The sequence below is a fragment of the Erinaceus europaeus genome, chromosome 9 (assembly GCF_950295315.1).
Source record: "Erinaceus europaeus chromosome 9, mEriEur2.1, whole genome shotgun sequence".
Taxonomy (NCBI): Eukaryota; Metazoa; Chordata; class Mammalia; order Eulipotyphla; family Erinaceidae; genus Erinaceus; species Erinaceus europaeus.
Window position 1 is genome coordinate 50,015,384 of NC_080170.1, and position 15,216 is coordinate 50,030,599.

The 15,216-nt window shown below is 39.4% G+C and overlaps 1 protein-coding gene across 2 annotated transcripts in view; it reads left to right on the plus strand.

Moving 5' to 3' along the window:
* Positions 1–15,216, plus strand: part of FMO2 (flavin containing dimethylaniline monoxygenase 2) — a 36,249-nt gene that overhangs the window by 7,688 nt on the left and 13,345 nt on the right. For both annotated transcript variants that reach the window (XM_007525201.3, XM_060197871.1), the window contains exons 4-7: positions 680–842; positions 4,045–4,187; positions 5,504–5,703; positions 13,975–14,330. In XM_007525201.3, coding sequence (XP_007525263.2) covers positions 680–842; positions 4,045–4,187; positions 5,504–5,703; positions 13,975–14,330 — 862 coding nt within the window. The remainder of the gene's footprint in view (positions 1–679; positions 843–4,044; positions 4,188–5,503; positions 5,704–13,974; positions 14,331–15,216) is intronic.

A 15,216-nucleotide genomic window follows, 5' to 3' on the forward strand; every position in this document is an offset into this window, starting at 1 on the left:
TGGAGGCATAGTGCAGGCACCGAACCTCAGTGATAACCCTGGAGGCAAAAAAAAAAAAAAAGTGGGGGGGGGAGCAGGCAGACCTGGTAGGTGTGGTGGTACATTTGGTAAAGCACACACACTATCATGCTCAAGTATCATGCTCGAAGTACTGCAACAAATTAAGGGTGTCAGGTATTGGGGAGACTGAGCTTACCTTTCCACATTCTATGTATCAGGTTCCATGGTATATGTCAATTACAGGTCGGAATCACCAGTCCTCAGCTTCAGAGGGAAAGCTTCAAGAGCAATGAAGTAGTACTACTTATGCCTCTGCTTTTGTCTCTCTTTCTCTCTGGTTCTCACTCTCTAACAAAGAAAAGGGAAAAAAAATACCTGTTGGAAACATTGGAGTCATCATGCAGACACTAAGCCCCAGTGATAACCCACGTAGCAAAAATAATAATAATCGTAGTAAGTGCATGATGGGAAACCCACAAAATTATTATCTTGCCTCTGGTACTATGGAACATATACATTAAATGATCATCTGTTGAACTTAAATGATTAAGTGATAATGACATTGATGGTAAAATTATAGTTAAATGACTTACTTATCTGTGGGCATGGTGAATACTATAGGTACTGCTAATGTCCATCAGAGTAATTATCATTGATGCTTTCTCTATGTTCCTCTAAGACCCTCGTCATCAGTGTGAAAAGGCGCCCAGATTTCTCGTCCTCTGGCCAGTGGGAAGTGGTCACTCAGAGAGACGGCCAGGAGCACAGCAAGGTGTTTGATGCCGTGATGGTTTGCAGTGGCCATCACATAATCCCCCACATCCCGCTGGGGTCATTTCCAGGTGAGGCTGAGGGGGAGAGGAGATTTGATTCTTTACATGCAGTCTGAGCTGGCAAGCAGAGGGAGCATGGTAATAAGAAAAAGCTGTATCTATGGGGCCAGGTGGTGGTGTACCTGGTTGAGCACACACATTACTGTGCGCAAGGACCCAGGTTTAAGCCCCTGGTCCCCACCTGCAGGGGGAAAGCTTCACAAGTGGTGAAGCAGGGCTGTAGGTGTCTCTGTTTCTCTCCCTCTCTACCTCCCCTTACCCTCTCAATTTCTCTCTGTCTCTATCCAATAATAAATAACATAAAAATATTTAAAAAAAAAAAAAAAAAAAGAAAAGAAAAGAAAAAAGGAAAAGCTGTATCTAGAAAAATGAGAGGCTCCCAACAGAGGTCCTTGAATAGAATCATCTGCAGGGATTTTCCAGCCACAAGGCTTTACCCCCTTGGATTTTACAACTCAGTAATCCTAAACTCTTGAAGTTGAGAATTTGCATTTTTTATTGATTTAATAATGATTGACAAGACCATAGGATAAGAGGGGTAAAACTCCACACACTTTCCACCATCAGAACTCTGTAACCCATCCCCTCTATCGGAAGCTTCCCTATTCATTATCCTTCTGGGATTATGGACCAAAATTATTTATGGGGTACAGAAGGTGGAAGGTCTAGCTTCTATAATTTCTTCTCTGCTGGACATGGGCGTTGACAGGTCAATCCATACTCCCAGCCTGTCTCTATCTTTCCCTAGTGGGGTAGGTCTCTGAAGAATTTGCTTTTTTTTTTTTTTTTTTTGCCTCCAAGGTTATTGCTGGGGCTTGCACTATGAGTCCACTATTCCTGAAGGCTGTTTTTTTCCCTTTTTGTTGCCCTTGTTGTTTATCTTTGTCGTTGTTGTTGCAAAGGGCAAAGAGAAACTGAGAGAGATGGGGAAGACAGAGAGGGGGATAGAAAGATACCTGCAGACCTGCTTCACCATTTGTGAAATGACCCCCCCCCCCAGATGGGGAGCCAGGTGCTTGAACTGGGATCTTTGTCCAGGTCCTTGTGCTTCTTGCACTGTGCTGCCACCTGGCCCCCAGAATTTCCATTTTTAACAATTCCCAGATGATGTTAATTTTGTTGGCTAAGGGACAACACTTTTTGAACTAATCACTGAAAGTTCTTTCAAGCAACCCATCAGAATATTTTAATGAAGCCAAAAGTTCCTGGGAAAAGACACAGAGAAGGTTATTTCAAAGAAACAAAAAGACTGCTGAACGGAAAAGACTTGCCTAAGGCAAACAAAATGCAATTGATTGAGTAATTAAGCTAAGAAGCCTACTTATAGTTTAAAAACCCTCAGACTCCCATAGCCTACAGAGAAGAAAAAGAACAAAAGAGGCTTTAACAGCCACTGTACTTCAACTCAGGGATAGAGATAATATTGAAACAACTGTTAATTTCCCAACTGTGAACTCTTTAAGTACCTTACTTATATACAAGTCAATCCAGGCAAGAGTGATGAGTAATTTCAAAGAAATTTATCAGTGAACTACTGACTTACTATAGTGTGGAAACTAGCCATCAACTTTTATGTGTCTCTTTTGAGTTTGCTTAGTTTGGGCTTGCTTTTGCAAAATAAAATATATTCTAATAATAATACATATGTTTAAGAAAAAAATTAAAGCATATGCTATATGCTATAAGACGTTAAAGTATCCTGGACAGTTAAAAATAGGACAATGCTTAATCAGAAGCCAGCATCTGACTGCTCTTTTAGTCAAAACCAATATTTCTCTGAAAAAAAAGCTATAGCTTCTGAAATCAACTCCATGATCCCGTACCAGATGCTTTACCTAACATTTCTTTTTTTTTCTTTTTATTGATTTAATAATGGTCAACAACAAGACCATAAGTTTAGAGGGATACAATTCCACACAGTTCCCACCACAAGAGTTCCATATCCTATCCCCTCCATTGGAAGCTTCCCTGTTTCTTTATCCCTCTGGCATCATGAACCCAGGATGATTATGGAGTGCAGAAGGTGGAAGGTTTGGTTTTTGTAACTGCTTCTCCACTGGACATAGGTGTTGGCAGGTCAATCCATACTCCCAGCCTGTTTCTATCTTTCCCTAGTTGGATAGGGCTCTGGAGAGGTGGGGTTCCAGGGTAGATAGGTGAGATCATCTGTCCTGTGAAGTCAGGTTGGCAGCATGGTAGCATCTGCAACTTGTTGGCTTTATTTTCAATTATAAAGCAGAACAGATTGTGTAATGATTAAGAACCTAAAAACAAGAATATAGCAGATGAGATTTGGGGTCTTCATTTTGGAAAAGCTCATAGGTCTATTTTAGGTATATTCCAAGGGGCCCATGACTTTACTAGTTTTTTTCATGCTCCTGACAGCTAATATGCTGGTGGACCCAGGTTATTGTCTGGGGAGATAGTGTCAGAGTTGGAAACAGGACTAGAAAGCTGGGTCAGGGAAGAAAATAGCTCCCAAATATGGGAAAAGTATATAAATATTGTTAACTGTGAACCGCATCAATTTGATCTGGAGCCCATATTCAGCACAGGAGCCTGTGTAATCTCTGTATCCCTGTAGGTATGAGTTTACATTCTGTGATCATAGCTAGGAACTTTCTAAGCTGCATTCATTGCAGGACCTATCTTCCTCGAGTGCAGAGTATTTTGACCCAACCTCCCTTAGGAGAATGGGGTAGTCCTTACCATTATTGACCCACATTGAGGGTGAGGTCCTGTACAGACCCATAAGAGGGTCCACTATGTTGTTCCTGAAGGATATGACCAGTGAAAGTGGAGAGAGGGATCTGTTAGAGGTCTAGGCCCATCAAGTCTATGTGGGAATCCCAGGATTCCCTGACTAGGCCTTCTGATGATGAAATAGCCTGGTAGTGACCAAAAGGGCCATCATTAAAGTATGCCAGTATCTTGCCCTTATCCAACTTTTGTAGTCCTTACTTTGTCCCGGCAACATTGGCCTTGGAGTGATTGAGAGGAATGAAATAGGAAGTGGGTGAGGAGAGTATCTAGGCCTAAGTAAAAACTATTTCTTATGTGCTCTATGCTTCAGTTTTGTCAATTGGTCCTGCTACTGAAACCCCTTAAGAAGAGAAGAAGCAGAATAAATGGTTGATTCTGGAAAGCAATCAGTGTTATTGAAATTTAACCTGACATTCTTCATAGACTTCTCTTTTCTTTCCCACTACAGGTATTGAGAGGTTCAAAGGCCAGTATTTCCACAGTCGCCAGTACAAGCACCCGGAAGGATTTGAAGGAAAACGTGTACTGGTGATTGGAATAGGAAACTCAGCCTCAGATATTGCTGTGGAGCTGAGTAAGAAGGCAAATCAGGTGCAAAGCTCTCTGTTTACTTGGGATCACAGAGCAGACAGAAGGGGAGGGACATATGGCAAAATCTCAAATATATAATCAAGACTCTACTACTCAGTAGTCAGCTCATTGATTAGGTGGTTGGTTGTTTGATTGGTTAGTTAGATGGCTGATTGGTTGTTTAGTGTGATATCAGAAAAATCTGAAAGTTGGAGCTGGGGAAACAACCTAGTGGTTTATGCAACAGACTTCCATGTTTTAAGTCACCAGAGGGGATTCAGGTATGCACTTGAAAACTACAGGAAACACAGTATCAAAGAGATTTGAATGCATAACAAGGTAAAGTATGGGGAGAAGCTAATTTTCCTTGTTATACCACTTCTGGGGATACACAGATTCTTATATTTGTGCCTATCTAGTTATTACCGTTATAATCATACATTTCCTAGAATTCTAATTGTTCACTTTCAGTAAGAAAGAAAGTTCAATGAGTGGCTGGAGAAATAACTCAGCTCAGTTGGTAAAGCACAGGATTTACAGGCCTGAGGCCACAGATTTGATCCCCCAACATCTCATATGCCCAAGTATTGTTCTCTCTCTCTCTCTCTCTCTCATTCCCTCTCTCTCTCTCTCTCTCCATCTCTCTCTCAAATTCTCTCATATATTTTGAATAATAGAGCAAGTTATTTTCAAAAGTAAAAGAAACTAGGAATGGGGAAATAGCACAATTATTATGCAAAACTACTTTTATGCCTAAGACTCTGAGGTCTCAGGTTCAATCCCCAGCACTAATACAAACCAGAGTTGAGCAATGGTGAGAAGAAAAAAGAGAAGGAGGAGGAAGAGAAAAATAAATAAAGGAAGGAAGGAAGGAAGGAAGAAAGGAGAGAGGAAGGTAAGAAAGAAGGAAGAGAGAAAGAAAGAAAGAGAGGAAGAAAGGAAGGAAGGGAGACTTGGGTGGAAGGACAAAGTAAGAGGATTGAAGAGATACCCATCCACAACTATAAACACAGTAAAAGTAGATGTTTTGTGATTATTATTAGCCCAAGGATTTCTCCACATCTCATGAAGTTCTCAAGTCTACTGTAGTCTGCCTCTACCAGTATAAATACCATTGGGTTCCCTTTTGTAATAAAGTTGCTACTGAATAGTACAATCTAGAAAACCACTTTAAGGTCAGTCATCTTGGAAACCATACATTCCAGCAAATTCCAGGGCCATACATGTGACATGTCACAGACAGTAAATGATTCCTTGTATTATATCACCAACATAATAGATTCCACCCCCCAAAAATGATGACATTATGTAAACTGCATGCCTTTGTTGCTTCCCAGGTATTTATCAGCACTAGACATGGTTCCTGGGTCATGGGTCGTATGTCTAAAGATGGCTATCCCTGGGATATGATGTTTCACACTCGATTCAGCTCAATGCTCAAAAATATCCTACCACGAACTGTTCTCAAATGGATGATGGAACAACAAGTGAATCGGTGGTTTAACCATGAAAATTATGGTCTTGAGCCTCATAACAAGTAAGTAATTTTATGTCTTCTGGTATACTCATTTGTATGCAAGGTATCAGAGGTGACTCTCATTGCAAAGAGCCAAATTGTTTACATGGCAGTTCAAACTACAACCTAACCAATGGGGAATTGTTTAAGAGTCTGAATGCAAAGTTGCTCTGCATGCCTTTTCAAAAGTACAAATTGTCATGCAATCCAGCAAGACCAGCCACCACCACTTAAGAGGAAGCTTCAGTGCTGTGGTGTCTATCTCATATCTCTCTGTGTCTCTGTCTCTCTACCTGAAAAAGTTGTTCTGGGGCCAGCAAAAAGAGCTCACTTGGGACTGTGTGCTACTTTGCCATGTATATGACACAAGTTTGAGCCCTGCCCTCACCTTACTGAAGGAAACTTTGTGTCATCTCTCTCCCTCTCTCTCTCTCAAAAACCAGCCTGGAGCACTGAAGACCCAGTAATGACAAAAAATTAATTAATTAAAATTAAGATTGGATGAGGAAGATAACCCAATGTTGGAACACAGGAGTTGCATACATGAGGCCCCAGCAGCCTCAGACGTAAACTGTGGTACCACCTGATGTCAGAACTAAGCAGTGTTCCAGTTTCTTTCTTTTTTTCATTCTTTCATAAAAATAATAATACACAAATCTTATAAAAATAAATACTTGAGATGAAGTAGATATGGCATGACCTCGAGAAAGCACACCTGGAATTATGAGAACTTTCAAATGTACAAAGTTGTCCAACATTGGAAAAGGCTGTTTTAAGAGATAGTGACCTTCCAAAGTTCAGAGAGGTGTGATGGGAACAGGTCCCAGTATTTCTCTATCTGATAGTTTATGTTTTGCTAACTAAACACCAGAAGGGTTCTTCCTGTGGGCTGCTTTTGACAATACACTGCCTCTCTGCCAAGAAAACTAATTTCTTTTAATCCTGAACTTAAGTATCACTGAACCTATAAACAAAAGTAGGCATTACAAATGTTTGGTTTTTCTTGATAACAGTCTCCTCTCTTAAAAAAAATAATAAACTTTGGGATCTTACAAAAAGTGACATGTGACTGCAACATTATAATACATGGCATCTATTGTCTTATTCCTTTTAGAAAGGTTCTCAAACTGACAAAAATTAATTCAAGAAATACAGCTAAACTTTGCTCCATCGCTGTGTTATATTACCATAGACACTTGCATGGATATCTGGGGTTAAAAAATATTCGCAAACCTAGTTTTGTACTTTGAAATTTTTTTGCCACCAGGCTTATATCTAGGGCTCAGTGTCTGCACTATAAATCCACAACATCCAATGGCCCATTTTCCCCCCTTTTGCTTTTGGTAAAAAGTGAGAGAGGGAAAGAAAAAGAAAAAGAGAAAGAGGGAGGGGAGGAGGTACCATCAGCACTACTGGACTACTTGTGAAGCTTCCCTTCTGCAGTTGGAGGGGACCAGGGCCTTGAACCCAGGTCCCTGCCCATGGTAACATGTTTATTCTATCAAGTGCTCCACCACCCAGCCCCTGTACTTTGATTTTTATACTTATCCCCTAATAATCTTCAAAAAAAAAGTATAAATTAAACAATTTCTTTAAAAAAAAACATTTTATTTGTTTTATTTTAATGAGAGAAAAAGAGTTATATGCCTCCTTTTTTCATTCACATAGCCTGTTTTTTCTCTTACTTGTTGAGAAGGGAAGTTTATGACAAGAAAACATAGTTAGCAAAGTCAAAGGCAGATCAACTAATTAAGTTAGAAAGCTTTAAGAGTATTTTGAGGGGAGTCGGGTGGCAGCACAGTGGGTTAAGCGCACATGGCGCAAAGCGCAAGGACTGGCGTAAGGATCCCAGTTCAAGCCTCCCCCGCCCCCCCACTCCCCACCTGCAGGGGAGTTGCTTCACAGGTGGTGAAGCAGGTCTACAGGTGTCTATTCTCTCCCCTTCTCTGTCTTCCCCTCCTCTCTCCATTTCTCTCTGTCCTAACAATGACATCAATAACAACAACAATGATAACTACAACAACAATAAAACAACAAGGGCAACAAAAAGGAAATAAATAATTTTTTTTTTCCTCCAGGGTTATTGCTGGGCTCGGTGCCTGCACCATGAATCCACCACCCCTGGAGGCCATCTTTCCCCCTTTTTGTTGCCCTAGTTGTTGCAGCCTCGTTGCGGTTATTATTGCCATTGTTGCCGTTGCTTTGTTGTTGGATAGGACAGAGAGAAATGGAGAGAGGAGGGGAAGACAGAGAGAGAGGGGAGAGAAAGATAGACACCTGCAGACCTGCTTCACCGCCCGTGAAGCGACTCCCCTGCAGGTGGGGAGCCGGGGGCTCTAACCGGGATCCTTAACGCCGGTCCCTGCGCTTTGCGCCACGTGCGCTTAACCCACTGCGCCACCGCCCGACTCCCATAAATAAATATTTTTAAAAATCTTTGAGGGAGTCAGTAGGTGCCGCAACGGGTTAAGTACAGGTGGCGCAAAGCCCAAGGACCCGCCAGTTCGAGCCCCCCCCCCCTCCGGCTCCCCAACTGCAGGGGAGTCACTTCACAGGCCGTGAAGCAGGTCTGCAGGGGTCTATCTTTCTCTCCCCCTCTCTGTCTTCCCCTCTTCTCTCCATTTCTCTCTGTCCTATCCAACAACAATGACATCAATAACAATAATAACTACAACAATACAACAGCAAGAGCAACAAAAGGGAATAAACAAATTTTTTTTTAATCTTTAAAAAGAATATTTGGAAAAGCTCCTTTTAATTTTTAATTAATGATTGAATAATGTTTTACAAAATTATTAAGTTGCAGGGTTATAGTTCCTCACCTATCACCAAAGTTCAGTGTACACATATGAACACACACATACACACACACACACATACACACATACACATACACACAAGCAATAATTATCATTGTTCTCACAAAATCTTTTATTGGTTGCTAGTTCATGAGTCACAATTTTCTGTATTCCACATACAAGCAAATCATGTTTGCAGGTCTGATATTGAACCCACTCCTTTTTTTTTGTTCCTTTCTTTTATTCAATAAACTGTCAACCAAAATAAATTCAGAATATTGACTGTAGGAATGCATTAGTTCAAAATACACTTTGCCCCAAATCATCTCCTTCTCAAGATTATTTCTATTTCCTACTGCCATTTTTGTTTTTACCTTTATAGGCTCTCCCTCCTCCAAAGCAAAAGACATTTCAAAGATTTTTGTATATGTGTTCTTCTTTCCTTCTATTCTCAAATTATATTTTCCTGTGTTATAGTTACTTTTCAGGTAAGAAATTTGGAATTATCCAGTACTAAATAGATATGGATAGATAAGGGCCCCTGGTTAGATCATTGTGGTCAACAGTTCATTGCATTTATATATTTTCTTCAAGTTTGCAAGGAACTCTCTGCCCTAATCCTGCTTCCTAGTTCGACTCTCAATTCTGACACCATCTTCCCAGACAGTATTTCTAGTCTACCCCCATGTGAGCTATCAAGCTGAAGCAAAGATTACTAAAACATAAGCTCCTAAGAACACACCTAAAATAGACTTCCTAGCTTCTTCCTACCTTAGGGTCCCTACTTTCATCTGCTCTCTTCCTACTTTATGGTTCCTGTTTACCAAACATTTTGTCCTGCTTTCTATCTTACTGCATTTCAGCCACCAAGTTTCAGATATTACTGTGATTCTATCCAGATTACCTAAGCAGATGACCTCACTTTTGCTTTCTGGAACCTCACCTTTCCCACTAGGGAAAGATAGAAACAGGCTGGGGGTATGGATCAACCTGCCAACAACCATGTCCTGTGAAGAAGCAATTACAGAAGCTAGAACTCACATCTTCTGTACCCCAAAAAGAATTTTGGTCCATACTCTCAGAGGAGTAAGTGACAGGAGAAGTAACCAGAGGGCCCTGTATCCCCATTCACCAGGACCCAAAGTGTTTTTCAGACATGGTTTCACCTATCTGAGAGAGAAGAGGAAAAAAAAAAAAAAAAAAAAAAAAAAAAACCACTCAGAGGTATTAGTAGGTATAGGGCTAAACTAGAAAGAAAGTGAAGGCAGAACCATTAAAAATGAGGGGGGAAAATATACACTGGTATAGATAGATATAGAATTAGCCCATGTCAGTGACCTTGGGAGAACTAATGCAGTTTCCAATGAAGGGATGGTACAAAGAACTCTGATGGTGGGAACTGTATGGAATTACACCCCTATTACCTTACAATTTTGTAAATCATTATTAAATCACTAATAAAAAATATAATAAAATAAATAAATTTGGAATTAGGAAATGAATGACACTATCGATTTGGTCTCAGAGAAATAAATATATGTTCTTTTTTTTTTTACATTTAATTATGTTGGGATTTTGAACTCATTGCCCTCATTTTTTTTCTTAAAGGTTTACACCATGTAGATGGAAGAAAAGTAATTAAAATGAGCCCATGTAAAGTACTTTCAGTTTGATTTCATTTATTTACTCTTTTTGTTGTTGTTGTTATCACTGGAGCTTCACTGCTTTGAGCCTACTTTCTTGTTTGTTTTTATTAGTGATTTATAAGATTATAAGTTAGTAAGAGTATAATTCCACACCACTCCCACCATCAGAGTTCTGTGTCTCCCTTCCCCACCTTAATCAGTAACCACCATAGTTTTTCCATGATCATAGTTATGGGTTGACTCTACACATAGATTTTTTTTCTTTTTTCAAATTTATGTGTTTCAATTCTCTGTGTTTCACTTATGAGTGAAATAATCCCATAGTTGTCCTTTTTTTTATTCTTTACTTTATATAAGTGAGATATATAGTATTTGACTTCCTCAGATGTACTCCAGAATCTCTTCTTTCTCAATGAGGTACAAAAATAAAAGTTTCTTGTCACAAACATTCTGGATCCCAGTGGAACTGAGGCTCAAAGCCCTCTGGTCACCTTCTCTTAACATTTCCCCCTCAGGAAGTATGAACCAAAATTCTTTTTGTGCTTCATACTATGTGGGCTTAACCCAGCGCACCACAGCCAGCCCCCTCCATATTTACTTTTTACCAGAGGTAATTTGTTAGTTTTAAATTACAATGTTTTTTTAACCAATATCTATATCATTTATTATTTTTAATTGGTGGATTAATGATTCATAGGATAATTGTTTACACATGTCTACCATTTTCCAATTCCACCTAAAAAGTATCTGCAAAATACTTTCGACCTGCAACCGAGACTCCAGTCCCCTTCCCCTCATTCATTCCTTCCCCAAAGTACCTTGCTTTGGTAAAGTACACCATCCCCTGATCCAAGTTTCACCCTCTGTTCTCCTTGTCTGACTCTGTCTCCCAAGTTCCAACTGTTTTTGAAGTCATCTAGTATTCATCCCTCTTTTTCTGACTCTTCCGCCCAACACTTTTCCTTCAGGTTACAGTGAAAATAAGACAAAGACTGGAATTTTAGAATCTCTGTTCTAATATCTAGGCCTTTGATTGTTGACTTCAGTACATCGACATTGGTCATATCACCGTGTTCATTTTGCCCTCCCTTTTTTCCTATGTATTTGCTTCTTTGGTTACTGTTGTTTGTGTCCCTAGTTCTATTCTACTAAAGATTACATCACTTAGAGTTGGAGTTCTTTTGCTTCTTTTTGTGTAGGACTCCTTTCAGTTATTCTTGCAAGGCAGGATTGGTGGTAGTGAGTTTTTTCAGTTCCTGTATGTTTGGAAAGATTTAATTTCTCCTTCATCCTTGAAGGATAACTTGTCAGGATAGAATATTCATGGCTGGCAATTCTTATCTTGTAATACTGTGACTATGTCAGTCCACTCCCTTCTTGTATCTCGGGTTTTGGAACAAGAAATATGGTGAAAGCCTAATGGCTTTCTTTATGTCAGATTTTTTCCTTTCCATGTAGCCTTCAGTATTTTCTCCTTATCCTTGTTCTTGAATGATGTTATTATGATGTGTCACAATGAGGGCCATTTGGGATTCAGAAGCTGGGGTGTTTGTTCAGCTTCCTGGATGACTATGTTTTGAACATTGCTCAGGTATGAAAATTTGTCCGCTATTGTTTCTTTGAATATGTTCTCTGATCCTTTTTCTGCATCTTTATCCTCAGGTATACCAATAGCTAACTTTTTTTTTTCTGATAGAGTCTGCTATTTCACAGAGAATTGCTTCATTTCTCATGAACCTTTCTACTACAGAAGGTTTGCACTCAGAGAATGTGGTTGTTTTATTTCTAACCCTGATATTATCTCCTCAAGCTGATTTATTCTACTTACTAGGCCACTTCATCCGAAAGTTTTTCCATATCATGTAACTATGATCAGAATTTAGTTTTCTTTGTGTGTTTTTTAGCTCTCTGGTGAAATTATCTCTGAGATCTTGAATTTGTGTCTGTATATTATGGCTGGAGTCTTGAATTGACTTCATAATTCAGTTTCTGAATTCAAATAACTTCTTTTTTATTTATTTTTTTATTATTTCTTTATTGGGGAATTAATGTTTTACATTCAACAGTAAATACAATAGTTTATACATGCATAACATTCCCCAGTTTCCCATATAACAATACAACCCCCACTAGGTCCTCTGTCATCCTTCTTGAACCTGTATTCTCCCCCCCACCCTCCCCCCCACCCCAGAGTCTTTTACTTTGGTGCGCGATATGCCAATTCCATTTCAGGTTCTACTTGTGTTTTTTTTTCTTCTGATCTTGTTTTTCAACTTCTGCCTGAGAGTGAGATCATCCCATATTCATCCTTCTGTTTCTGACTTATTTCACTTAACATGACTTTTTCAAGGTCAGTCCAAGATCAGCTGAAAACGGTGAAGCCACCTTTTTTTTTTACAGCTGAGTAGTATTCCATTGCATATATATACCACAACTTGCTCAACCACTCATCTGTTGTTGGACACTTGGGTTGCTTCCAGTTTTTGGCTATTACAAATTGTGCTGCCAAGAACATATGTGTACACAGATCTTTTTGGATGGATGTGTTGGGTTCCTTAGGATATATCCCCAGGAGAGGAATTGCAGGATCATAGGGTAGGTCCATTTCTAGCCTTCTGAGAGTTCTCCAGACTGTTTTCCACAGAGGTTGGACCAATTGACATTCCCACCAGCAGTGCAGGAGGGTTCCTTTGACCCCACACCCTCTCCAGCATTTGCTGCTGTTACTTTTTCTGATGTATGGCATTCTCACAGGAGTGAAGTGGTATCTTATTGTTGTCTTTATTTGCATTTCTCTGACAATCAGAGACTTGGAGCATTTTTTCATGTTTTTCTCAGCCTTTTGGATCTCTTCTGTGGTGAATATTCTGTCCTTGTCCTCCCCCATTTTTGGATGGGGTTATTTGTTGTCTTGTTAATTTTGGCAAGCTCTTTATATATGTTGGTTATTAACCTCTTGTCTGATGTATGGCATGTAAAGATCTTCTCCCATTCTGTGAGGGGTCTCTTGGTTTGGGTAGTGGTTTCTTTTGCTGTGAAGTTTTTAATTTGATGTAGTCCCATAGGTTTATACTTGCCTTAGTCTTCTTTGTAATTGGATTCATTTCATTGAAGATGTCTTTAAAATATATGCGGAAAAGAGTTCTGCCAATAATTTCCTCTAAGTATCTGATAGTTGCTGGTCTAACTTTAGATATCAGATACTTAGATGAATTCAAATAACTTCTGAACTCAAATAATTCAAATTATTTCTGAATTCAAACTCAGACATTTTTTTTCCCCAATCTTGGTGAGTTTGGACAGTTGAGTTCTTTTCCATGTTTTGGTTAATTGTAGCTTCTGCTGTTCAGTCAGGACTTGGTACTGTGACTATACTGTTTATATGTTGTGGGGGTGGGGGGTAGTCTTCTGTGTTACCTTGAACTGATTCAGAGTAAGTTCCCACTGAAGTAGTGTGGAGAGAACTGCTGCTCAAAGACCAGAGATGGTAGCCTATTTCAGACTACACTGGTATCTGGCTGCCCTCGCTGCTGTCTGCTGCCTACCAACTGCAACTCCCATTTCAGGTTGCCTTTATACCAAGATTTTGTACTCTGCCTCTTTACATATGCCAGTCTGCATCTATCTGTGGCTCAGTGAGTTTCTTTAAATGTTGCAGGTTGTTATGTGATTTTCTGCTTTATCTGGTTGTTCCCAGGTGTGATTTTTCTGTCAATGTTACTTCATGGCCACACACCCTGGAAGTCCCAAGAAAACTCTTAATTCTCAGTGTCAACCATATAAAATGTCAGGAGAGTTTAAGACTCCTCATTAAGTTCTCCTTTCAAGTGATAACCTTTGTATTTCAGATACCTTATGAAAGAACCTATTCTAAATGATGATCTTCCAAGTCGTCTACTTTATGGAGTCATCAAGGTGAAATCAAAAGTTAAAAAGCTCACAGAAACTTCTGCCATCTTTGAGGATGGAACAGTGGAGGAGCCCATTGATGTCATCATCTTGGCAACAGGATACACTTTCTCTTTCCCCTTCCTGGAAGATTCATTTGTCAAAGTGGAAAATAATATGGTCTCATTGTATAAATACATGTTCCCTCCTCAGTTGAAGAAGTCAACCCTGGCATGCATTGGTCTCATTCAGCCTCTAGGTTCCATTTTCCCAACAGTAGAACTTCAAGCACGTTGGGCAACAAGAGTTTTTAAAGGTAAGTGACTGGGCTGTTGTGTGGCTTTGATGTCACACATAGTAGAAATTACTCAAGAAGTAGTGTAGACAGGAAGGTTGCAGAAGTGAGAGTTGTCAACATTGGATTCTCTCACAAGATTAACAACCTAAATTATTGGTGAAAAGTTCACAAAGTGAAAAAGACAAATATTCAGTAAAATTGAGTATCCTTTAAAACAATGGTTAATTCAGAGAACTTCAGTATAAAATTAAGTACATGATATCCTTTCATTTACTGATGAGAGAACATGAGAAGAAAGCATCTAAACCTAATGGTTTTATCTACATTACATTTATAAATACCTCAGAAATATGTGTAAGCCAGGAGACCTGGGGCCTATTCCTTAGTCAACTCCAAATTAAGCAAATGCCTAAGCCTCTCAATATACAACATTATAAAACTAATGAAAGCTTTCTATCCAAATGTCACTGTGGTACTTCATACTTCTTGGAAGACAACTAAATTCCTGATCCCTAAAGTATTTAATAGCATTCAACAAATAAAATTATTTCATTAATCAAATTAAAATTTAGTTCAGTAAAAACTCATTAACTTCCTAGTCCTGAGCTAGAACCTGGGGGAAGAGAGAAAAATTTAATATATAATTTCAACATAATACATAAAGGTAAGGCTTTGGTAGAGGTATACATAGAGTGCCTAGAAAGAAGAAGGTGGGCGCTTAGCAACCACTAAGTAGGACAAAGGGAGGCCATGTGATCAAGGGAAACTTACCAGAGGACTAGGTTTCTCAAGTACAGAAAAGTGAGCTGCTTAAGCAGAGAATCATAAATCATTGGGAGGACTAGAGTTACTGTTACATTACTGAAGCATGAAGGGAGCACTAAAGAAGCAGGAGGATCGATGA